Here is a 20,311-nt window from a genome sequence, read left to right as displayed (position 1 = left end):
CACTTGTCCTCAAGCCATTGATTTGTAATTTTTACATTTGTTTGGGGTTGTTGCACTGTTGAAAGATGAAGTGTCGACCAAGTTGGAGGTCCTGTGCGCTCTATCCAAACAAGTCTTCACGTTCCTGCTGCTGAAAAACATCCCACAGCATGATGCTTCTACCACCATGCTTCCCCGTCGGGATGGTATTAGACAGGTGATGAGCAGCCCCTGGTTGCCTCGGGACTTGAAACCAGGCATTCAGGCCAAAGAGTTTTAGTTTAGTTTTAGTTTCATCAGACCCGAGCATCTTGTACGTCATGGATTGACAGTCTTTTAGGTGCCTTATGGCAAACTCCAAGTTGGCTCTCATGAGCGTTTTGCTACTTTCAAAGTGTGATTTGTGGAGTGTCACAGAGATGGTTGTCCATCTGCATGGTTCTCCCAGTTCCCCACAGTGATTCTGGAGCTCCTTAACCCAAATGTAGTAACTTTTCAAATTAGTCAATCATGATAACTCACAGTGGCAAGGAAAAACTTCCTGTAAGAGGCAGAAACCTTTGAAGGACCGGACTCGAGGCAGGCAGTCTCCTTCGCAACCGATCAGCTCGGCCACGTTTTTAAGTAATTAAAACGCTTTTGAAGTTGTTGTTGATTTCGGAAGTCACGTATTGTTACAAGGTCATAGGAACATTCAGCCTTTCTTTTCAAGACAAACGGAAATCTAAATCTTTGTTTCCTTTCTTACCATAGAGGAGGGGAGCTGAAAGATCTTCTCTTTGATCTCATTCTAAGAGTCAAAGAGACAAGTCGTTCCACAATGAGGCTTCATCTCCTGTTGCAAGTTTTCATTCTGCAACAACTTTTGAAGTTCGCTCACAGTAAGTTCTTCTTTCATAAACGGGTGTTCAACACATAATGGCTGAAGCATAGCATTCAAACAACTACTATCATGCTCAACAGCTGTCTTATAGACTCCCAAACTGCTCGACAAAATTACTTGAAAATTAGAATGTACACTACTGACCTCCCTGTGAAGGATCTACAGGGGAGGGCAACTCATTTAGTTGGGAAAGAGAGCACAAGGGGTGCAAGAAGACCCTTATGAAATTTCATACATCGTCGGATATTGATTACATTTAAAACACATGTAGAGCAACTTCCAGAACAAGAATCAACTTCGATTAAGTTATTTCCAGTATTCCAACAACAAGTCTAAGGCCCAAAATCTGCCTGAATTTACCCTCCTCCTCCTCGTCTGTCTGTCTGTCTGTCTGTCTGTCTGTCTGTCACTCAGTTCAGCATTGATTTAGGTTGCAGGTTGCTGACAAAGAAAGCGGTTGAAATGAACAAGACTTTCTCAGTCACTTTGGTGCTTTTCTCACGTCACTATTAACATTTGCAAAGATGATGTGCATTTCTCAAAACAACAAGTGCAAACCGCAAAATCTAGTGGATAACCTGCAAAAGTACGTCCCTTGCTCAAAACGGATAGTCTATTCCTGAAAAGCAAGTATTCATGTCAATGAAACTGCCAGTGTCATCATAATGAGATTAGATCTTGACACCGTCGTTTATGAGCAAGATAGTTTATGTTTTGTCCCCTTCCTTCCCACATCCTTAATCCTCTTCCACGATGCCGACCTTCCATTTCTGTGTCACAGAATTGTAGAAATGGTACACACTATGTCCTCCTCGGTTCATATATGCTTGCCAAGTCAGGGTTAATGGGATTCATCCCTGAGGGACTTTGAACAAGTGGCTTGTCATTGGTTACAACTAATACTTCACACACCTCCTCATGAGTGAAAGCTGAAGTCCACCTGAGAGCAATTGTTCAATTTAGGAGACATTTCCAGGAAAAAATGATAAAGAAAGGTATACAATTTGCTTGACAGAATTTGAAAACTAGCAAAAAATTGTGTATGTAATGACTCAAGCAATGAAATAAAGAATATTATTTTTATCATCATCCATAAGTATAGTTCATTTTCTACATTTCATGTCCAAAAGCATTTGCAATTTGTTCAGAGGAAGGAGAAATTGCTAGTATTATGTGCTCAAATGACTAAATGTTGCAGAGGTTGCACTAATAGTTATGAGAATTTTCCTTTTGATCTGAGAAAAGCACCAAAACAACTGAGAAAAAACTGTAAATGGCCACTAATGTGTTGATTATTATTATGTCACAATGGAATTCAGATTACGACGAGATTTCAGACAGTGGAGAACTATAAAGTAATAACTTTAAAACTTTATCATGATGAAGGACTTAAAACAACTCAAAATATTTAAAACATGTGAGTTAGTCAGGAGAGTTGGGTTTTCACATTAGTTGCTCTTTAAACAATGTTTATATTTCATCTCTCAACAACGACATCGGTGACCAACTGTTGACCCAGGATGAACCAGAGACCTTTGATGATCTGATATCTCTCGCTGTGTAACAAGTGGCTATTGGAACATAAGCATGAGATTCGAATCCTCACCATAGAGACCTTTTTTAGCCCAACCCTGGTGGAACTTCTGAAAGATGAACGGCTGTAGAGGATCTGAACGATAGGGCCACTATAGTCCGTATTGTCAGGGTGTAGAACGGAGAAACCCAGGCGCAGAGTTAAATTGTAGAAACTTGACTTTATCCCGTGGGGGAAGGCAAAGGCGTAGTCCAACAATCCAGAGTACGGAAACAAGAAGGCAATATCAAGGGTAAGGTGGTGCTAGACAATGATGATGACAAGACAAGGACGTAACAGAGAGTGGGGGCTTAAGAAGACAGGGGAACAATCAGCAGCAGCTGGGGGCGGGACTAACAAGACACAGCTGGGAACAATTAGTACTTAGACAGGGGGGAAGTAAGACTAGCACAGACACAGAAACATGCAACAAACAAAAAACAAGGCAACAAACCGACAAGAAAATAACACAAGACTGATAAGGCAAAAAAAACTAAACCGATCAAAAGGCAAGGGGCACACAAAACAACAAACAAGAGAGGGAGAGTCAGAACTAGTTCTTTCCTCCCCTAGCTTTGATCCTGGATTTAAATTGTTCTAACAGTTTAGGGTCAAGGATGTCACGACCTGGAACCCACGACCTCTCCTCCGGTCCATAACCCTCCCAGTCGACGAGGTATTGAAAACCTCGGCCCACGCGTCTGGAGTCAATTATCTTTTTAACGGTGTACACAGTCTCACCCTCAATAACACGGGGAGGAGGGGGAGGCCTGGAAGCCGGAACCAGAGGGGAGGTTTTAATTTGGACACATGAAACGTAGGGTGGATGCGCATGGTCTTAGGTAGACGAAGGCGTACAGAGACAGGGTTAACAATCTTTACAATCGTAAAAGGACCAATGTAGCGGGGCGACAGTTTGCGACACGGGTGATTCAGATTAATGTCCTTTGTGCACAACCACACACGGTCTCCCTCTTTGTAGGGAGGGGTCTCAGAGCGCCGGCGGTCGGCTGCAGTCTTATACGCGGAGATAGAGTTCTGGAGCTTCAGGCGTGCTTTGGCCCAGGTGTCCCGACAACCTGAACCAGCGCCGCTGCCGATGGTACCTGGACTTCCCCTTCCAGGTCCGGGAAGAGTGGGGGCTGGTAGCCGTAGGCGCACTTGAAGTCCGGTTGAGGCGCAGGTTAGTGAGTTGTGGGCGTACTTCACCCAGGGCAGGTCCTTGGCCCAGGCGGAGGGGGAACGGGAAACCAGGCAGCACAGGGAGGTCTCTTGGTCCTGGTTTACCCGTTCGGTCTGTCCATTGCTCTGGGGGTGGTACCCTGAGGACAGGCTGGGGCGAGCACCGATGAGGCGACAGAACTCTGCCCAGAACCGGGAAGAAAACTGGGGGCCCCGATCCGAGACAATGTCTCTTGGTAGGCCATGCAGGCAGAAGACGTGGTTCAGAACCGCTTCAGCGGTCTCTCTGGCGTCGGGAAGCTTGGGTAGGGGGACGAAGTGAGCCATCTTTGAGAAGCGGTCCACGATGGTGAGGACAGTAGTCATGCCCTCGGACAGCGGGAACCCGGTGACGAAGTCCATCGAGATGTGGGACCATGGTCCGTCGGGCACCGGCAGGGGCTGGAGCTTTCCCGTGGGTTGAGCAGTCGACGGCTTGTTGGCAGCACAGATGGGACACGCCGCCACGTACTCGCACACGTCCCGTGGTTTCAGGCACAAACAGACGGTTAGTGGGGCAGGAGGCCGGAGGAGGAGTCTGCCGCAAGGCCCTCCTGACCCTCTCCTCGACCTTCCAGACCAGGGACCCGACCACCAGGTCGGAAGGCAGCACAGTCTCAGGGGCTTGATCAGAGTTCAGCGAGTCGTACATCCGAGACAGGGCGTCTGCCTTAATGTTCTTGGTACCAGGCCGGAAGGTCACAACAAAATTAAACCTGCCAAAAACAAGGACCAGCGGGACTGGCGAGGTCTCAGGCGTCGTGCAGTGCGTATTTATTCCAAGTTCTTATGATCTGTCCATACCACAAAGGGGTTCTCCGCACCCTCCAGCCAGTGACGCCACTCCTCCAAGTCACCCTTGATGGCCAGCAGCTCTCTGTCTCCCACGTCATAGTTCCTCTCCGCCTGGTTCAGTTTGCGGGAGAAGAATGCACAGGGGTGGACCTTACCGTCTGTGCTAGAGCGTTGGGAGAGGATGGCCCGACCCCCGTGCTAGAGGCGTCCACCTCAACCAGGAACTGCTGGTGGGGATCAGGCTGGCGGAGAATCGGGGCAGAGGTGAACCGTTCCTTCAGTTCCCGGAATGCTCTCTCGGCGGCCGGGCTCCAGTGGAAAGGCTGCGAGTCAGAGGTCAGGGCACAGAGGGGAGAACAGATAGAACTAAAATTTCGAATGAATCTTCGATAAAAGTTTGCAAAACCTAAAAACCGTTGGAGTGCCTTTCAGTTATCGGGAGAGGGCCAGTCAGCGACAGCCTGAACCTTAGCCGGGTCCATGGCTATCCTACCGGGACTAATTACATAACCAAGGAAGGAGACGGTCGCAGCATGAAACTCACTTCTCAGCCTTGACGAACAGTTGGTTAGCTAATAGCTTGTTTAACACTAGACGCACGTGTTGGTGGTGTGACTGTTTGTCTGGCGAAAAAATAAGAATGTCGTCTAGATAAACAAAAACAAACCGATTAAGAAATTCTCTCAGGACGTCATTAACTAGGCTTTGAAACACGGCAGGGGCGTTAGTGAGACCGAAAGGCATTACCAGATACTCGTAGTGGCCAGAGTGAGTGTTAAAAGCGGTCTTCCATTCATCCCCTTGGCGGATTCTAACCAAGTAGTAAGCATTACGTAGGTCCAATTTGGTAAAAATAGTGGCTCCTTTGAGCATCTCAAACGCTGAAACCATTAGTGGTAAGGGGTAACGATTCTTAACCGTAATATCATTAAGAGAGCGATAATCAATGCATGGGCGCAGGGAGCCGCCCTTCTTACCGACAAAAAAGAAGCCAGCCCCAGCTGGGGATGAAGAAGGGCGGATTATCCCTGCGGCCAGAGATTCCGAGATGTAACAGTTCATGGCATCAGTTTCAGGGCGAGACAAGGAGTAAAGGCGACCACGCTGGGGATGGGAACCAGGCAATAACTCAATAGCGCAATCATAAGAGCGATGAGGAGGAAGACTTACGGCACGGGCCTTACTAAAAACCTCACCCACATCGTGGTACATAGACGGAACCGATGATAAGTCCGCAGAAGTAGTGGAAGGTACCGGAGAGACGCTAGACCTAATGGGAGAGCACAAAGTAGAGGGGGTTAGACACTTCTGATTGCAAGCCTTTCCCCACCCAACCACCGAGAGAGGGGACCACTGGATGTGAGGCTCATGGTGCTGGAGCCAGGGAAACCCCAAGATGATGGGGTGAGGGGAACACGCCAGCACATGGAGATGTAGCTCCTCAGTGTGTCCATCAGGGAACAAGAGTCTAATTGGGTGTGTGGAGTGGGTCACCCGGTTTAGGAGGTGGCCGTCCAAGGCCTGAACTTGGAGGGGAACCGGGAGAGGCTGAAGCGGAATGTTGAGGGATCTGACAAGCTTCATGGAAATGAAGTTGCCATCGGCCCCAGAGTCAATGAAGGCCTGGACCGGGGAGACCCTCCCAGCAGCCTCCAGGGAAATGGTGATGGTGGGGCATGAGGGATTGGTGGACGTGCTGGTTTGGCTTACCCCGACCCTCTTCAGGGGTGAGCCTTGCCTCTTTAGCGAGCATGTTGCTGCAAGGTAGTAGTAGCAGTAGAGGCAGAGCCCTTCATCCTTTCGGCGCCTCTTCTCCTGGTCTGTGAGACGAGTGCGTCCGAGCTGCATAGGCTCCTCCTGCGCCAGCAGAGACTCCTGGCGGGGAACTGAGGGGTGGAATGGAAACCGCTGCGGCCACTGGAGAGGAGGGGGAGACGACCGGCTGCGCGCCTCCTCGTTGCGCAGCTTCGTCTTGATCCTGGTGACCATGGCGATGACCTCGCCGACATCTGGTGTCCCAGACTCTGGAGCAGGGAGCCGTGCTGCGCCACCATGGTTTCCATGCCTAGCTGCAGTGTAGCTAGGGTGGAAGTGTTCCTCACCGTCTGCTCCTGGTGTGAACGCGGAGCGTCGGGAAGAGGACTCTCTGCTGGGTTCATGCTGGTCTTGTCGTACTGTCAGGGTGCAGAACGGAGAAACCCAGGCGCAGAGTTAAATTGTAGAAATTTGACTTCATTCCGTGGGGGAAGGCAAAGGCGTAGTCCAACAATCCAGAGTACGGAAACAAGAAGGCAATATCAAGGGTAAGGGGGTGCTAGACAATGATGACGACAAGACAAGGACGTAACAGAGAGTGGGGGCTTAAGAAGACAGGGGAACAATCAGCAGCAGCTGGGGGCGGGACTAACAAGACACAGCTGGGAACTATTAGTACTTAGACAGGGGGGAAGTAAGACTAGCACAGACACAGAAGGGAGCAGATTTCACAATAAAACCGGAAACACAAGGAGGAACAATTAGACTCATGATACGTATGTGGAGCAGCTGTGTGATCCTCTAAAATTATGCTGATTTAGTCATTTAGTTCTATGAATATTAATTCTTGTATTTCACTCTTTTTTAGCATGATATTTATTAAAATTAAAATAGGATGACAATTTTATGCTAAGCAGTTTCACACGCTGAAGAATGGAAGGTTTGGTTTCACAAAATGTTGACAACCATCCACATGTTGACAGTTAAAACATCGCCCCCTCCATCTTCTAAGTGTGAGTCAGGTGTGTAAATGTAAAGCCACCCACATATTATTACAATAGGTGATGCACAGGAAGTCACAAGAGTTCAATCTCAAGAATGAGGTTGTGAAAATGCCTCCAGAGCATTTTGAACTTGACTGAGAGGAAATAAGTGTTGATGAGAAGTTGAGTTGGACGATCTTTAGACTTCCTTTTCATCCAGAGTCAAAGAGACAAGTCGTTGCACCATGATGCTTCATCTTCTGCTGCAGGTTTTCATTCTGCAACATCTTTCGAAGTTCGCTCACGGTAAGTTCTTCTTTTTTCAACAAATTACATTCAGAGACCTACACATTTACTTTACTTACCTACTTACTTACTTACATTACACGCTGCTTAAAAAGGGGTTTTGATGTCAGCTTCAGTTTGTGTCTTTAATTCTTCTTTTCTAGGGTAACCCAGTAGTCTTATCTAGTTAACATAAGTCTATTTGCTTACAGATGTTCAGCTGAGTCGTAGACAATTAATACTAGCCAGGTCAGTGCAAAGTTGACAGATACCTAAATTTAAAGAGCGTGTCTGGGTTGTTAACACTAAAATATGTTGAATTCCTAAACTATGTACTATGTTAACTGAAGAGCTTGAGCATCTTATTTTAATCCGAAGTTCATTATGTTGTCGCAGAAAATTGGGTCACATTGTGTGCTAGAGGTATGGTTCAATTTCAACACAATATTGAACACAGCAGCTTCTTCATTTCTCCATTGTTATACTCATAAAAACACATGAGATATTAATAAGCAAATCTGTATATTTTACATATTACAATTACACCAACACATCACCATTACAGTACTGTGAAAAAAATTTAAGCCTCGCTTAATATTTTCTTCTGTTCTAACACTTAAACATCAACGCCCTCAGCAGAGAAGAAGCTATCAGGAAATTGTTATTTTAATAAACCTTTGTTTCACTTACAAATGTTCTTCTTCCCTGTTTCATAACCTTGTCTGTGTTACTCTGTGGTACTGCTTCTCACATTAGAAGAGGAATCATTTACAGTAAACAATGGTTAATTCACTGGTGTTATGCTCTATTCTGTATTCTGAAAAAATACAACACGTACAACACGTATCTGCACGCGGATACAAATTCTGTGGAATATAGTCAATGAACCATTACACACGTCTAATACAAATATGACATAAACATCTCTATAAGTTTTGATTATTGAAGCTTGGATGTGTGAAGACGTTGTCTTGGGGGCAAGTTTATGAAGTAGGTAAGTAAGTAAGTCAGTAATGGTTATTTCTAAAGCGCCTTTCTAGACCAGGGTCACAAAGCGCTTAAACAATTAAAAACAATACAAAGTAAAAATATATACTTTAAAAGATCAAGACACATAAGACGAACACAGGAGTCCCAGAAGATCAGGGAAAGCCTGCACAAATAAGAATGTCTTAAGATGTGATGCTTAGGAGCAACAGTCTGGAAGGATTTCTCTCCTCTGGTCCGGAACCATGTTAAGGAACCATCAGTAGATTCTGATCCACAGACCTCAGAGCCCGAGCTGGGGTGTAAGTCTGGATCAGATCACTGATGAAAGGAGGAGCCTGACCATGAATAGCTCTGAATGTAAGAACCAGAATTTTAAAGTTGATCCTAAAAGAAGTTCTGAAGGAGTTCTTCTATTAGAGCGGGTCAGAATTCTCGCTGCAGAGACACATGGATTATAAGCTCCAGATCATGTTGTGACATCATTTCCCTAAGTTTAGTCTCAGTTGAAGGAAACTTTCTGCAGGAACTCACAGCCACAAACAAATGTAACATCTTTAAAAATGTCAATCATTTTGTCATTTTTGATAATCATAACCAGGTTACAGTCTTCAGACCGATTGATTCAACTATATGTGATTAACTGGTTGGATCCAAAACTTGCACCGTCTGTGCCCTTTTCTGGAAGCGTTTGACACCTGTAATATATATTATACATATATAATATATAGAGTGACGAAACACATTTCATTTTTCAAGATAGTCAAATTAGATTTACTACTAAACATTTGAATTTAGATTGTTTTTTTTTCTTTAAATATTGCTATATTTTTTGTCTTCCTATTTAAATACGTCATTACATATTGTATTTATTGCCTTCTTTCCATTTCAGGAGTTTTATTCAGTTTTAAAGGAATAGAATACCATGAGACATGTGCCCAGCAGCTCAACAAATAAGAATATGAGACTCTATAAAGAAAGGGTGTTTCACTCTAGTTGCATCAAGCAAGAATTGGACCTAAGACCTCTTTTAGTAGTAGTTTATTTTGATGAATGCTTTTCTCATTGTGTAAATTGTTATTATTTTATCACCAATAGCGTTTGGATTGCTATTTATTTCATGATTTCTGGTTAACTCATGGCTTTTACTCATATTATTCGTAGTTATTCATTTATTTCCCATTGAATTCTGCACCCAGCACTCTTAAAAATCTTTAGTCAAAATCTTGACTAAATGTGTTTTAAAAGATCAAATAACGGCTAGGTCCCTCTTTTGGATCCAGTGTATGTTTACAACAAGATATTTTTAACCCAGGAATTTAAAGTGTTTGCTTGATTCTGTCATCATCTGTATTCTTGTTGTCTTGTTTCTTCCAGGTCAGACCCCCCCCTGCTCCCCAGCTGTGCAGGTGCATCGTAACAAAGTTTATCAGTCTTTATTGGGAGAAAGTTTAAGAATCAAATGTCCAGTTCGATTCTGCAGTAACTCACAGCCAAATATATCCTGGCATAAACACGTGGAAGGTAAACCTTTCCCTGTGAACATGAGCCACAGAGTCAAAACTGAATGGAATATAAAAGAGTATCTTGTTGGAGAGTCATCTTTGATTCTCAATCCAGTCCAGTTGAACGACAGCGGTATTTATTTATGTCGAGTGGTTGCTGACACGAGCCACAAAATAATGGTGAATGTCTCAGGTGAGTGGAACAACCTTCATATTTATGATTTAAGCAAACCAGCAAACCTTACTTATTTTACAGACCAGGTAAAGTCCCACAATGCCTCAAATGGAACATGTAAATACAAACAGTTGTTTTTTCTCCTCCTTCTCTGACGGTTGCGTAGTAACTCCTCTTGTTTCTAGGTACAGTAGAATCTCAAGCGCCGTCCAACATCTGGAACTATGTGTACGTCAGTGTTGGGATCCTGTTTTTTGTCATCATCGTAATTATTATGACTGTTCTCTCCCAGAAATACTGTAAAGGTGAGATTTTCGATTGTTGTTTTTATGTTCATGAAGCGTGTCTGAATATGTGGGATGAAAAACTAATGGCGCTTTTGAATCTGCAGGTTCAACTGGAAAAGAGACTGAAAATGAGGTGAGTGAGTCAGACTTATCCAACATGTCACAATTTAGAGTCTATGCTTCGTAAAGATCCTGCCAGTTATTTGAGTTCAGCCCTTTGTTATAAATGTATAAATTAAAGTTAGTCTCCTATTCCTAGTAAATGCTGAAGCAAAAATAATTCCTATGATTATTCACATGGTAATGTAATTAGAAAAATCCCAAATCAGTAATTGTATCAATATTATCATAAGTAAATCATTATAACAAATCATTATAACAGACTAAATAAATTCACATAACTGACTGCAAGCTTTCTAATAGGCAAAATATACAACAGAATATGCCTTCACGTATCAGTCCCAAAACTGTCCAATTTACTGCTTCTACTAACTAGTTATTTACTATAACTCATTATTATAAAGTTAGTACCTTTGTGTTAGTGGAAGGATAAATAAAAACAGACACACAACACAATTGTTTAAAAAAAGGCTATTTCAAGAGACAAGGTTTATATATATTTGCAGCAGATAAAAAAGCAGTAAATTATTTACAGAAAGGTGTAAATTGAAATTGATAATGCATTCTAGCTTTGGTGGATCAGTGTCTTTAGTTGTCCTCCAAAATGATTTGGAACAAGAACCATTATATGTTTTAAAATCAGATAAAGAAGTAGGTAAATAAGTGTTAGAAATGCTATGAATGGAAAGAAGATAGATATAAAGGTTTAAGATGAGTGGACAAAATAGATGATCACATTTCATATGAATACACAACAAAACATTAATATTTTATAAACATAAAATATAAACGTAAGACATTTTTTGTTTTGACCACTGTTTTGGTTTTATCTCCACATCTTTATAGTTCAGTATCCTCCAAAATATTTGAGTTTTCATAGTTTAAGAGAATTAATATCAGTTGCGGGGGATGCAAAAAGCCTAATGACATTCAACCACTTTTCTTTATGATTTTTCTTGTGTGATAGTTTTTTAAATAAAAAAATAATCCAACTTAGACTGCTCCTGAAGCAAAGACTTCCAACATTTCCAATTCTTAGCTCTAACAGTCTCAGAGACTTGAGGTTGACGATTAAAATCACAGCTTCCATTTGGAATCTCTCAGATCTCGATGATCCCAGTGGTCCAGAGGAACAGGAGGGGAAGTTCCCATGTCCCAACAGCTCAGCTCTCTGTGAGGAAAAAGACCAGGTCTTCAAAACCTGCCACGTCAAATGAAGTGATCACCAGCCAAATAGAAGAGGAGCGATGTGTGGAGTATGCAGCTCTCAACCATCCACATGATGCAGCGCCAAGGCAACCTAGGCCAGAGCAGGAGAGCACAGAGTATACCGCCATCATGGTTTATAAAGACAGATGTGATAGATCTCCGGGATCTCAGCAGCCAGGGCCGTCCGACTGAAATCATTTTTGCAGACCAAAGACAATCTCCAGAGACGATAAAGAGGTCGGATGAAAGGAACGACAGCAGAACACAGTTTGTTGAGGATGACACGAGTGGCATCATGGGGTACAGAGTGGATTAGAGGAGTTTAGGTGAGAGATACTTTCATGTGAATAGAAACCAAACACATGAAAAAAGAAGGTGATAGAAATAGTTTTAAGATGGAAGCTATAGTCATTAACAACATTTTCTATGACTGCTTTTGTTATAATAATAAATAACTAAATCTTCCTTCTTTTTTTTTAATGTGTTTTTTATTCACCCGTGTTCTCATGTGACATGAAGATCATGGAAACTAAAAGCTAAAATTCAGTTTCCTTAAGACGAAGCTTAAGACATTTCCTACTTCATGTGGAGAGACACCAGCTGAGGTTAACACCTTTTGTATCTCAAACTGAGATAAAGCAGTGATCGTGCTCACTCTTACTTTATAATGGCATCGTGTATTTTTTTTAAACATGGCAGGTCTGACACAGGTTACTTAATGCAAGGTGCAAGAAGATCTACTGCAGAGTGTGGGGAACAGGAAGTAGATTAACCACATAGTCTGCACAAGACAACAACTTTTTAATGTGAGAAAGTTAGACACACGCAGTGACAACTTTATCTGCTAACACGTGCGGTGGTTCTAAACTAAAATAACCACATTCAGACCTGAACCAAACTCAAACCCACTGTCACCCAAATTTCCTTTCCCTTTTTTACTTAAAGTAAATCATCAGTGTATTTGGTGTTTTACTATGCCAACATCTGTGGTGCAGCCCCAGTTATCAGATCAACACATTTCGTATTGATTTCTGTAATACACCTTTATACCTTAAATATTTTTACACCAAGAGTAGTTCTGAATTGTGTTCATTTCATCATTTCAGATATATAGACACCATGAATTATAGTTAAAGTTATTTACAGTTTGAGGCAAAACATCATTAAACCATCAGACCAAAAGATGCATCTCTCACACGTTCTACATCCATTAAAGGTGGACAACATAAGAAAAGGGTTTGAGACGTTCCAAAGACTGCAGTGATAACTCTTTTAGGCTTTTTGAGTTCTTGCGTATTCCTTTTGACATTTCAGAGGTTGATGGATTCGGTGTTACATGACCTGACCTTCGTATTTGTCTACCTCGATGACATTTTGGTGGCAAGCCAGTTGATGGAAGACCATCTGTTGCACCTACAGAAGGTTTTCCAGCGTCTCGATGAGCACGGATTGATAGTTAACACAGCTAAGTGTCAGTTCGGGCTGCCGGTGATCGACTTCTTGGGCCATCGCATTTCATCTCACGGTACCGTTCCATTGCCGTCGAAAGTCCAGGCGTTGGCAGATTTTCCCCGGCCAGACTCCATCAAATCTCTTCAGGAGTTTTTGGGCATGGTCAATTTTTTCAACCGGTTCCTACCTCATGCGTCCAGCCTCCTACAAACGCTTTGCGGAGCCCTGAGGTTGAAAAAAGCCAATGATGAGGTTGACTGGACCCCTGAACGACTGCAGGCATGTGTGTTCATGATCAGTCTCAGTATTATGAGTAGTCTCGCACCAATATGTATAAATATCCGGCTCTTTCAGCCCTCTGCTGAGTTTTTTGTAAATAAGTATAAATGTGGGAATTTTATTTAAATGTTTAGTAGTGTTTTTCCAATAATCCTTGAAAAACGCGCAAACCTCTCCTTCATTTTACCTTTTATTGAACCAAAACTGTTACTGTAAGACGTAACTTTGCTGACATAAGAACAACATTAGTTCTTCACGATCATCGGAACTCTGGCTCCTCCTCCCCCCACAATAGTATTTTACTTCATTTTTCAAATTGTGCAGACCTAAAAAAAAAAAAAAAGATGGTAAACTATCATTTCTTTCAGCTTACATCAGTCAGTGTACATTATTATAAATAAGGTTAAGTTTGATATCAAATCATTTTGTTTATAATGTCCTTTTATTTTTTATTCTGCATTGTTGAAATGATGGTAATAATAATGATGATGACTAAGATGTATATTAATGTATATGTAAATAACCCTTCAGAGACACATAGGGCTTTACATAAGAAAGGGAAGTACAACCATGACTCAGTTGAACAACTGCAGTAAAAATACAGTAAAAAATATTGTTGTGATAATTATTTATGCTTAAATGATAGTTCACCCAATATTCAAATTTAACATATTTTCCGTTCACACCTATGTCAACTAAGGGTTAGGATTATTTTCAGAGTAATCTGTTCTTTTTAGCGTTAAAGACAAAAATGTTTGTTCATTTTAATATAGCGGCTGGAGCTCAGTTGTTTTCGTCTTCACCTTCTACAAAAAGACACTAAAAACATCCAAATGCTGGGGGGCGCTGCTGAGCACAGAGGGGGGCGCTGTTGAGCATAGAATGGACTAGACGTGTTTTTTGGAGCTCCACAGAACGAATATGTAAAAGTAATTTTTTCAGCGCCCTTTTTGGACAATATTTGAATTTTACCTTTGCTAAGCCATATACCTTAAAATCAAAACTGCGAAATGGCTGGTAAATCAAGCAAAGGTAGGCAAACAACGACTCAAGCCACGAGGCCTTCGACGTCGTCTTTAGCCTCGAGCTCGATTGAAGTTGCTTTCCTGAAAGGGAGCGTCTCGGCACCCGACGCATCGGTCACCGAATCGCTAAACATGGAACTACTATCTTCGGTACGCAAGGATTTAGTTGAAATTCTTCAAACAGAAGTTGGAAAGTGAGATGGCGGTGATTTGAATGGATATTGGTTCAGCTAGAGAATGTGGAGAAATCCTTCTACTCCGCTGCAGAGGCGCGCGAGTATGTCAACAAAAACATCAGTGGAGACAAATGACGTGTGTGACGTTTGAAGACAGTCCGGTGAGACAGTGATTCAACAACATTATAGCAACTGATTCAACTTTTTCTACACGTTTTAAACAAGTTAATGTTATATGATGTTCTCGTTTATCCTTGTTGATGCTGGTTATTTAAATACCAATCATGTGAGTCGTTCTTATTGTCATTAGATGTTCATGATAAATAATACTATAATTGAAGTGTGCCTTAATTGTATTAATTCATGTTCTGTTGGGGTCAACTTTAGCTTTCCTGAGCATGTTAGTGCAGATACCTTTTACGGTAGGTTGTGCGATCTCCTTTTTTTTTTTGGAGAAGATTGGCACGTGTGTGTGAGGGGTGTTCTCTGTTGTTCAAGGGCATTATGTGTTGTTGTCGTTTTTGTTTACTCCATACAGTTTCAAGTGTATTTACACCCATGTTAAAATATGAGTAGTCACAATCCATTGTCTTTAGGTTCAACACGTTTTATAAGATGGAACGTAAAAGGAATTAACCATCCTATTAAGCGTAACAAAGCTCTTACACACCTGAAATCATTAGGTAGAGAGATAATGTTTTTACAAGAGACCCACTTACGTCCAGAAGAACAATCAAAGTTAAAGAGGGGATGGATAGAAAATATTTATCACTCTAATTATGGGGATAGGTCAAGAGGAGCTGCCATACTTATTAGAAAAGGAGTCTGTTTTCAACTCACCAATGTCATATCTGATAACAAGGGAAGATATATCATAGTAGTGTGTAGATTGTCTGGAACTGAGGTGGCACAAGTTAATGTTTATGGCCCTAACTGGGACGATCCACAGTTCTTCTCTAGACTAATAGCAACTATTCCAGATCCTAACAAATATAACATCATTTTAGGAGGTGACTTTAATCTCGTGCCTGAGCCAACGTTAGATAGATCCTCAACTGAACTTCAAAATTATTTATCAAAATCGGCAAACACAGTAAATCTCATTAAAAAAATCTTATGCACTTACTGACCCCTGGAGGAAAATAAAAACCCCACTACCAAACAATATTCTTCTTTTTCACCCGTCCACCAATCGTTTGAGGATAGACTTTTTTCTGATAGACAACAGAATTTTGCCATCTGTAACAAAATGCCAATACCACAGTATTGTGATTTCCGATCATGCACCAGTCCAACTAGACATAGCATTTCCAGACAGAGTACTAGCTCAATGCACATGGCGTCTTGACCCGCTTTTATTGTCAAGCAAAAACTTTCAAAATTTTCTCTCGGATCAAATTGATTTCTTCCTTGACATCAATATTACTCCCGGAATGTCCTACACTTCAATCTGGGAGGCACTCAAAGCTTATCCAAGGGGACAAATTATTTCATTTTCATCAAATATGAAAATAACTAAACGCCTCAATGAGATACAACAGAAATTATTACAATTAGATAAAAAAATGTGCATCTCAGCCTAATCCATCCTTATTCAATGAAAGACAATTATTATAAGCCGAATACAATAATTTAACCACTGTCCAAATTGAGAGACTCCTCCTGAAAACAAAACAAACCTACTATGAACACAATGACAAAGTGGGTCGACTACTATCACACCAAATCAAACAATCGGCAGCAAATCGTATCATTTCTGAAATCAATACAGACGAGGGTTTGACATTCGTACATCCACAAACTATTAATGACCAGTTCAGAAAATGTTATAGTAACCTCTATACCTCTGAGACTTCTGCAACATCATTGGAGATTGAGGACCTTTTAGAAAATATACAAATTCCCCAAATTAATAAACAAGAACAATCTGTAATAGACTCCAGAATAACAACAGAGGAAATCACTCTAGCTATAAACTCAATGCAAAGCGGAAAAGCACCTGGTCCAGATGGAAGTTGTTATCTCACTTGACGCTGAAAAAGCATTTGATCGGGTGGAGTGGAAATACTTATTTACAGTGTTGGGAAAATTTGCTTTTGGTTCAAACTTTATATCTTGGATCAAAATAATATACTCCACACCAGTGGCCGCAGTACACACTAACTCAATAACATCAACATATTTTAAACTTTACAGAGGAACAAGACAGGGTTGTTGTCCCTCACCTTTTCCTGGCTCTGGCCCTAAGGAAAGAGGAGGAAATCTTTGGAGTGAGTGGAAATTCATAAATTTTCACTATATGCTGATGACCTTTTGCTGTATTTGTCTAATCCAGTAGTTTCAATACCTGGAGTTATTGAAATATTGAACATATTTAAGGTTGCAAATTACATTTTTCAAAAAGTGCTGTATTTCCAATCAATCATTTGGCAAAATCAAATCGACTATAATATCTTCCTCTTTCAGTTAACAAACAAATGTACCTACTTGGGTTTAAAGATTACACATGTATACCAAGATTTCTTCCACAATCACTTCAAAACTCTGAACAGACCAAAAATGAACTTTTAAAGGTAGAGTCACTTACCAATCTCATTAGCAGGAAGGGTGAACACTATAAAGATGACAGTTCTTCCCCGTTTCCTATATTTCTTTCAAATGATTCCTTATTATTTACCCAAATCTGTCTTTAAGGAACTTGACAGTTTCATTTTTGCATTAAAATGGCACCGATCTGTGCCAAGAAGGAAAAAAAAAAATTCTGGAAATTTCAAAGGTAATATTTCCAAAATGTATAGGATAATGCAAAATGTCAAACCTCTGTCATGGGATAAAACTAAGCTAGCCTGGGAACAAGATATAAACATTAAATTATCTGCAAGTTTCTGGCAGCATAGCTTAGAGTGTATCCATTCGTCATCTTACTGCATAAAGCAACATCTCATACAATTTAAAGTGTTACATCGTTTGCACTATTCAAATGAGAGACTTGCTAAAATCTACCCGGACGTCAGTCCACATTGTTTAAGTTGCTCTCACAGCCCTGCTACTTAGGGTCATATGTTCTGGAATTGTCCATCACTTGAAAGTTTCTGGCGTAGAATATTTGAATGCATTTCTTAAGTGTAAAAAAGTAATAACGCCTTCTCCACACATCTGTATATTTGGAGTACCTCCACCTGACCTCTCTGTAAATACAGCACATGCAAACGCAATTGCATTTTCCTCTCTGATGGCACGCAGACTTGTTCTTCTGCAGTGGAAGTCAGACAAGCCACCATCATTTAAGAGTTGGGTTCAAGAACTTCTCTCTATGTTACAGTTGTAGAAGTTCAGATACAGTCAGTCTGGTTGTTTGGAGAGGTTTCATGAAACCTGGTCCCCTTTCATGCAACATGTTGGAGAACTGAACCTTGCGTAGGATATTGGCAGTTTGGGTTTTGTCGTCATATTTATGGAGTATTGTTGTTTTTTTTGTCCGTTTGTAAAAATGCATCATTGTACGTCTGTAGTTGATTCATTTTATGTGTATGTATATATATATATATATGTATAGGAATGTTTTGCCATTGTTATATTTTATTTATCTGGCTTTGTCAAGCCCTGATTGTGTAGCGGTGGGTGGGAGTCAGGATTTCCGAGACCACAGGGAGGTTTTCTACAGGGGGTGGAGGGTGGGATCTTTCTACCTTTTATTTTATTTTTTATTTTTGTGTGCGTGTCTGTCAAAATGTATGTCTTAATATCTGAAAATCAATAAAAAGATGTTTAAATTTTTTTTTTTTTTTTTTTTTTTTTTTAAACATCCAAATGCTTCCATTCTGTTCGTCCGTAAGGTCCCTATTGTATTGAAGCGTTGACATAAGAGATTTAGGCCGACTGCCTGGTATCACCCACTCAAAACAAACCTTAAATAAAGACTTGTTTATTATTTTTGTGATCAATTCTCCTAATGTCGAGACTTTAATGACGAGCACCAAAGAGGGTTTTGGATGTTTTTAAATGTCTTTTTGGACGAAGATGAAGACGAAGTAAACTGAGCTACAGTCGCTATATTAAAATGAACAAATATTTTTTGTCCATTTTGCCCTTCTCCAAAAAAGAACAATTACAATGAAAATAATCACAACCCTTAGTCGACATGAGCGAAGAAAATGAGTTTAGTTTGAATTTTAAATGAACGATCATTAACTAACGTTTAATTTATAGTTTATTTATATATTAGTAGAATTAGTAGTATATATTAGTTTAGCGTGACAACTCGGAGCACAGACCAGGAGTCTTACCGTCAGGGTGCGGAAGGAAACTCAGGCGCAGAAAGTGTCTGATTGTCAAACTTGATTACCAGTAGTACCAGCAGGCAGAGGGATCGTCACAGGTAGTCCAGGAAGTATACATCCGACAGGTACGATATCCAGAAAACAGGTCAAGGGCACAGGCAGGCAGAAAAACGAGAAGACGTACCAGGGGTCAAAACCGGGAAGGCAAAACAATCTCGAATAGGGAGTCTAAAACGTGAAACACGAACTAGACGAACACGGGACAACAAGTGTGACAAACCGACAAAGACTGAGGGAGAGTGAGCAGAATATGAAGGCTGCCAGCAATCACTGGCAGCTGCCGAACACAAGACAGGTGGAGACAATAACAATCAGCAGGGGGAGGGACCGGAAAGGAAACTCACAGACACAGAAGGGAGCAGGTTTCAAAATAAAAACAGGAAACACCAAGAACGACACACGAGACATAACAGTGACTCAATCAGGCGGGGGTCGAGAATGTTCCGAGTGGGCTCACAGGAACGCTCCTCAGGCCTGTAACCCTGCCAATCCACAAGGTACTGGTAGCCCCGACCAACCCGCCGAGAGTCGAGAATCTTCCATACAGTAAACGCCTTCTCACCCTCAACCACCCTAGGAGGGGGAGGAGGTTTAGCGGCCGGAACCAGCGGGGACACTCTAGCGGGTTTAACCTTTGAAACATGGAAAGTGGGGTGGATGCGCATCTCCTTAGGAAGGCGTAGGCGGACCGCAACAGGGTTCACCACCTTGGTGATGGCATAGGGTCCCATGAAACGGGGAGCGAGCTTACGTGAAGGTAAGTAGAGACTGATGTCTTTGGTGCTGAGCCACACTCAGTCCCCCACCTTGTAGGCGGGAGCGTCTGAACGCCGCCGGTCAGCGGCAGACTTGGCGGAGGCCGCCGAACTCAAAAGGTTTTCTTGCCTTAATCCAGGTCGACTTGAACCGCTGTACTAGAGCCGACGCCGACGGGAATTGGACCTCCTCCTCGAGATCAGGAAAGAGAGGTGGTTGATATCCGTAGGCACACTCGAACGGACTCATTCCCGTGGAGGAGCACGTGAGCGAGTTGTGTGCGTACTCGACCCACGGAAGAGCCTTGACCCAGGTGCTGGGAGCGCCGGAGACCAGGCAGCGGAGAGAGGTCTCTAGGTCCTGGTTGACCCTCTCTGTTTGGCCATTGGCCTGGGGGTGATACCCTGAGGTGAGCCCCGATGAGTCGGCAGAACTCTGTCCAAAAGCGGGAGGTGAACTGGGGTCCCCGGTCCGAGACAATGTCCCGGGGCAGGCCGTGGAGACGGAACACATGGGCCAGGACCGC

The 20,311-nt window shown here is 42.1% G+C and overlaps 1 protein-coding gene across 2 annotated transcripts; it reads left to right on the top strand.

The window, feature by feature from the left end:
* The first annotated feature begins 7,255 nt into the window (after positions 1 to 7,255).
* On the top strand, positions 7,256 to 12,123 carry LOC148080404 (B- and T-lymphocyte attenuator-like). Of its 2 annotated transcripts, XM_087792096.1 has the most exons (6): positions 7,256 to 7,495; positions 9,839 to 10,159; positions 10,223 to 10,258; positions 10,327 to 10,446; positions 10,533 to 10,561; positions 11,653 to 12,123. In XM_087792096.1, the coding sequence occupies exons 1-6, from the start codon at positions 7,435 to 7,437 to the stop codon at positions 11,947 to 11,949; spliced, it is 864 nt and encodes a 287-aa protein (XP_087648222.1). In that variant the 5' UTR covers positions 7,256 to 7,434; the 3' UTR covers positions 11,950 to 12,123. The 2 variants fall into 2 exon arrangements, with proteins under 2 accessions (XP_087648222.1, XP_087648221.1); XM_087792095.1 differs by having other exon boundaries at positions 9,839 to 10,258.
* Positions 12,124 to 20,311: the final 8,188 nt, after the last annotated feature.

This window comes from Callionymus lyra, chromosome 5 (assembly GCF_982586985.1).
Source record: "Callionymus lyra chromosome 5, fCalLyr1.hap1.1, whole genome shotgun sequence".
NCBI classification, from domain to species: Eukaryota; Metazoa; Chordata; class Actinopteri; order Syngnathiformes; family Callionymidae; genus Callionymus; species Callionymus lyra.
Note: the sequence above shows the minus strand (reverse complement) of the source record. Positions and strands in the feature narration are given on the sequence as shown.

Bases quoted from the DNA above. Each gene is read 5' to 3' on its own strand.
- LOC148080404 (XM_087792095.1), top strand. From the start codon at position 7,435: ATGATGCTTCATCTTCTGCTGCAGGTTTTCATTCTGCAACATCTTTCG. The intron at 10,259-10,326 runs GTAAATACAAAC...TCTTGTTTCTAG, and splicing joins CAATGCCTCAAATGGAACAT to GTACAGTAGAATCTCAAGCG. The intron at 10,562-11,652 runs GTGAGTGAGTCA...GGAATCTCTCAG, and splicing joins GAAAAGAGACTGAAAATGAG to ATCTCGATGATCCCAGTGGT.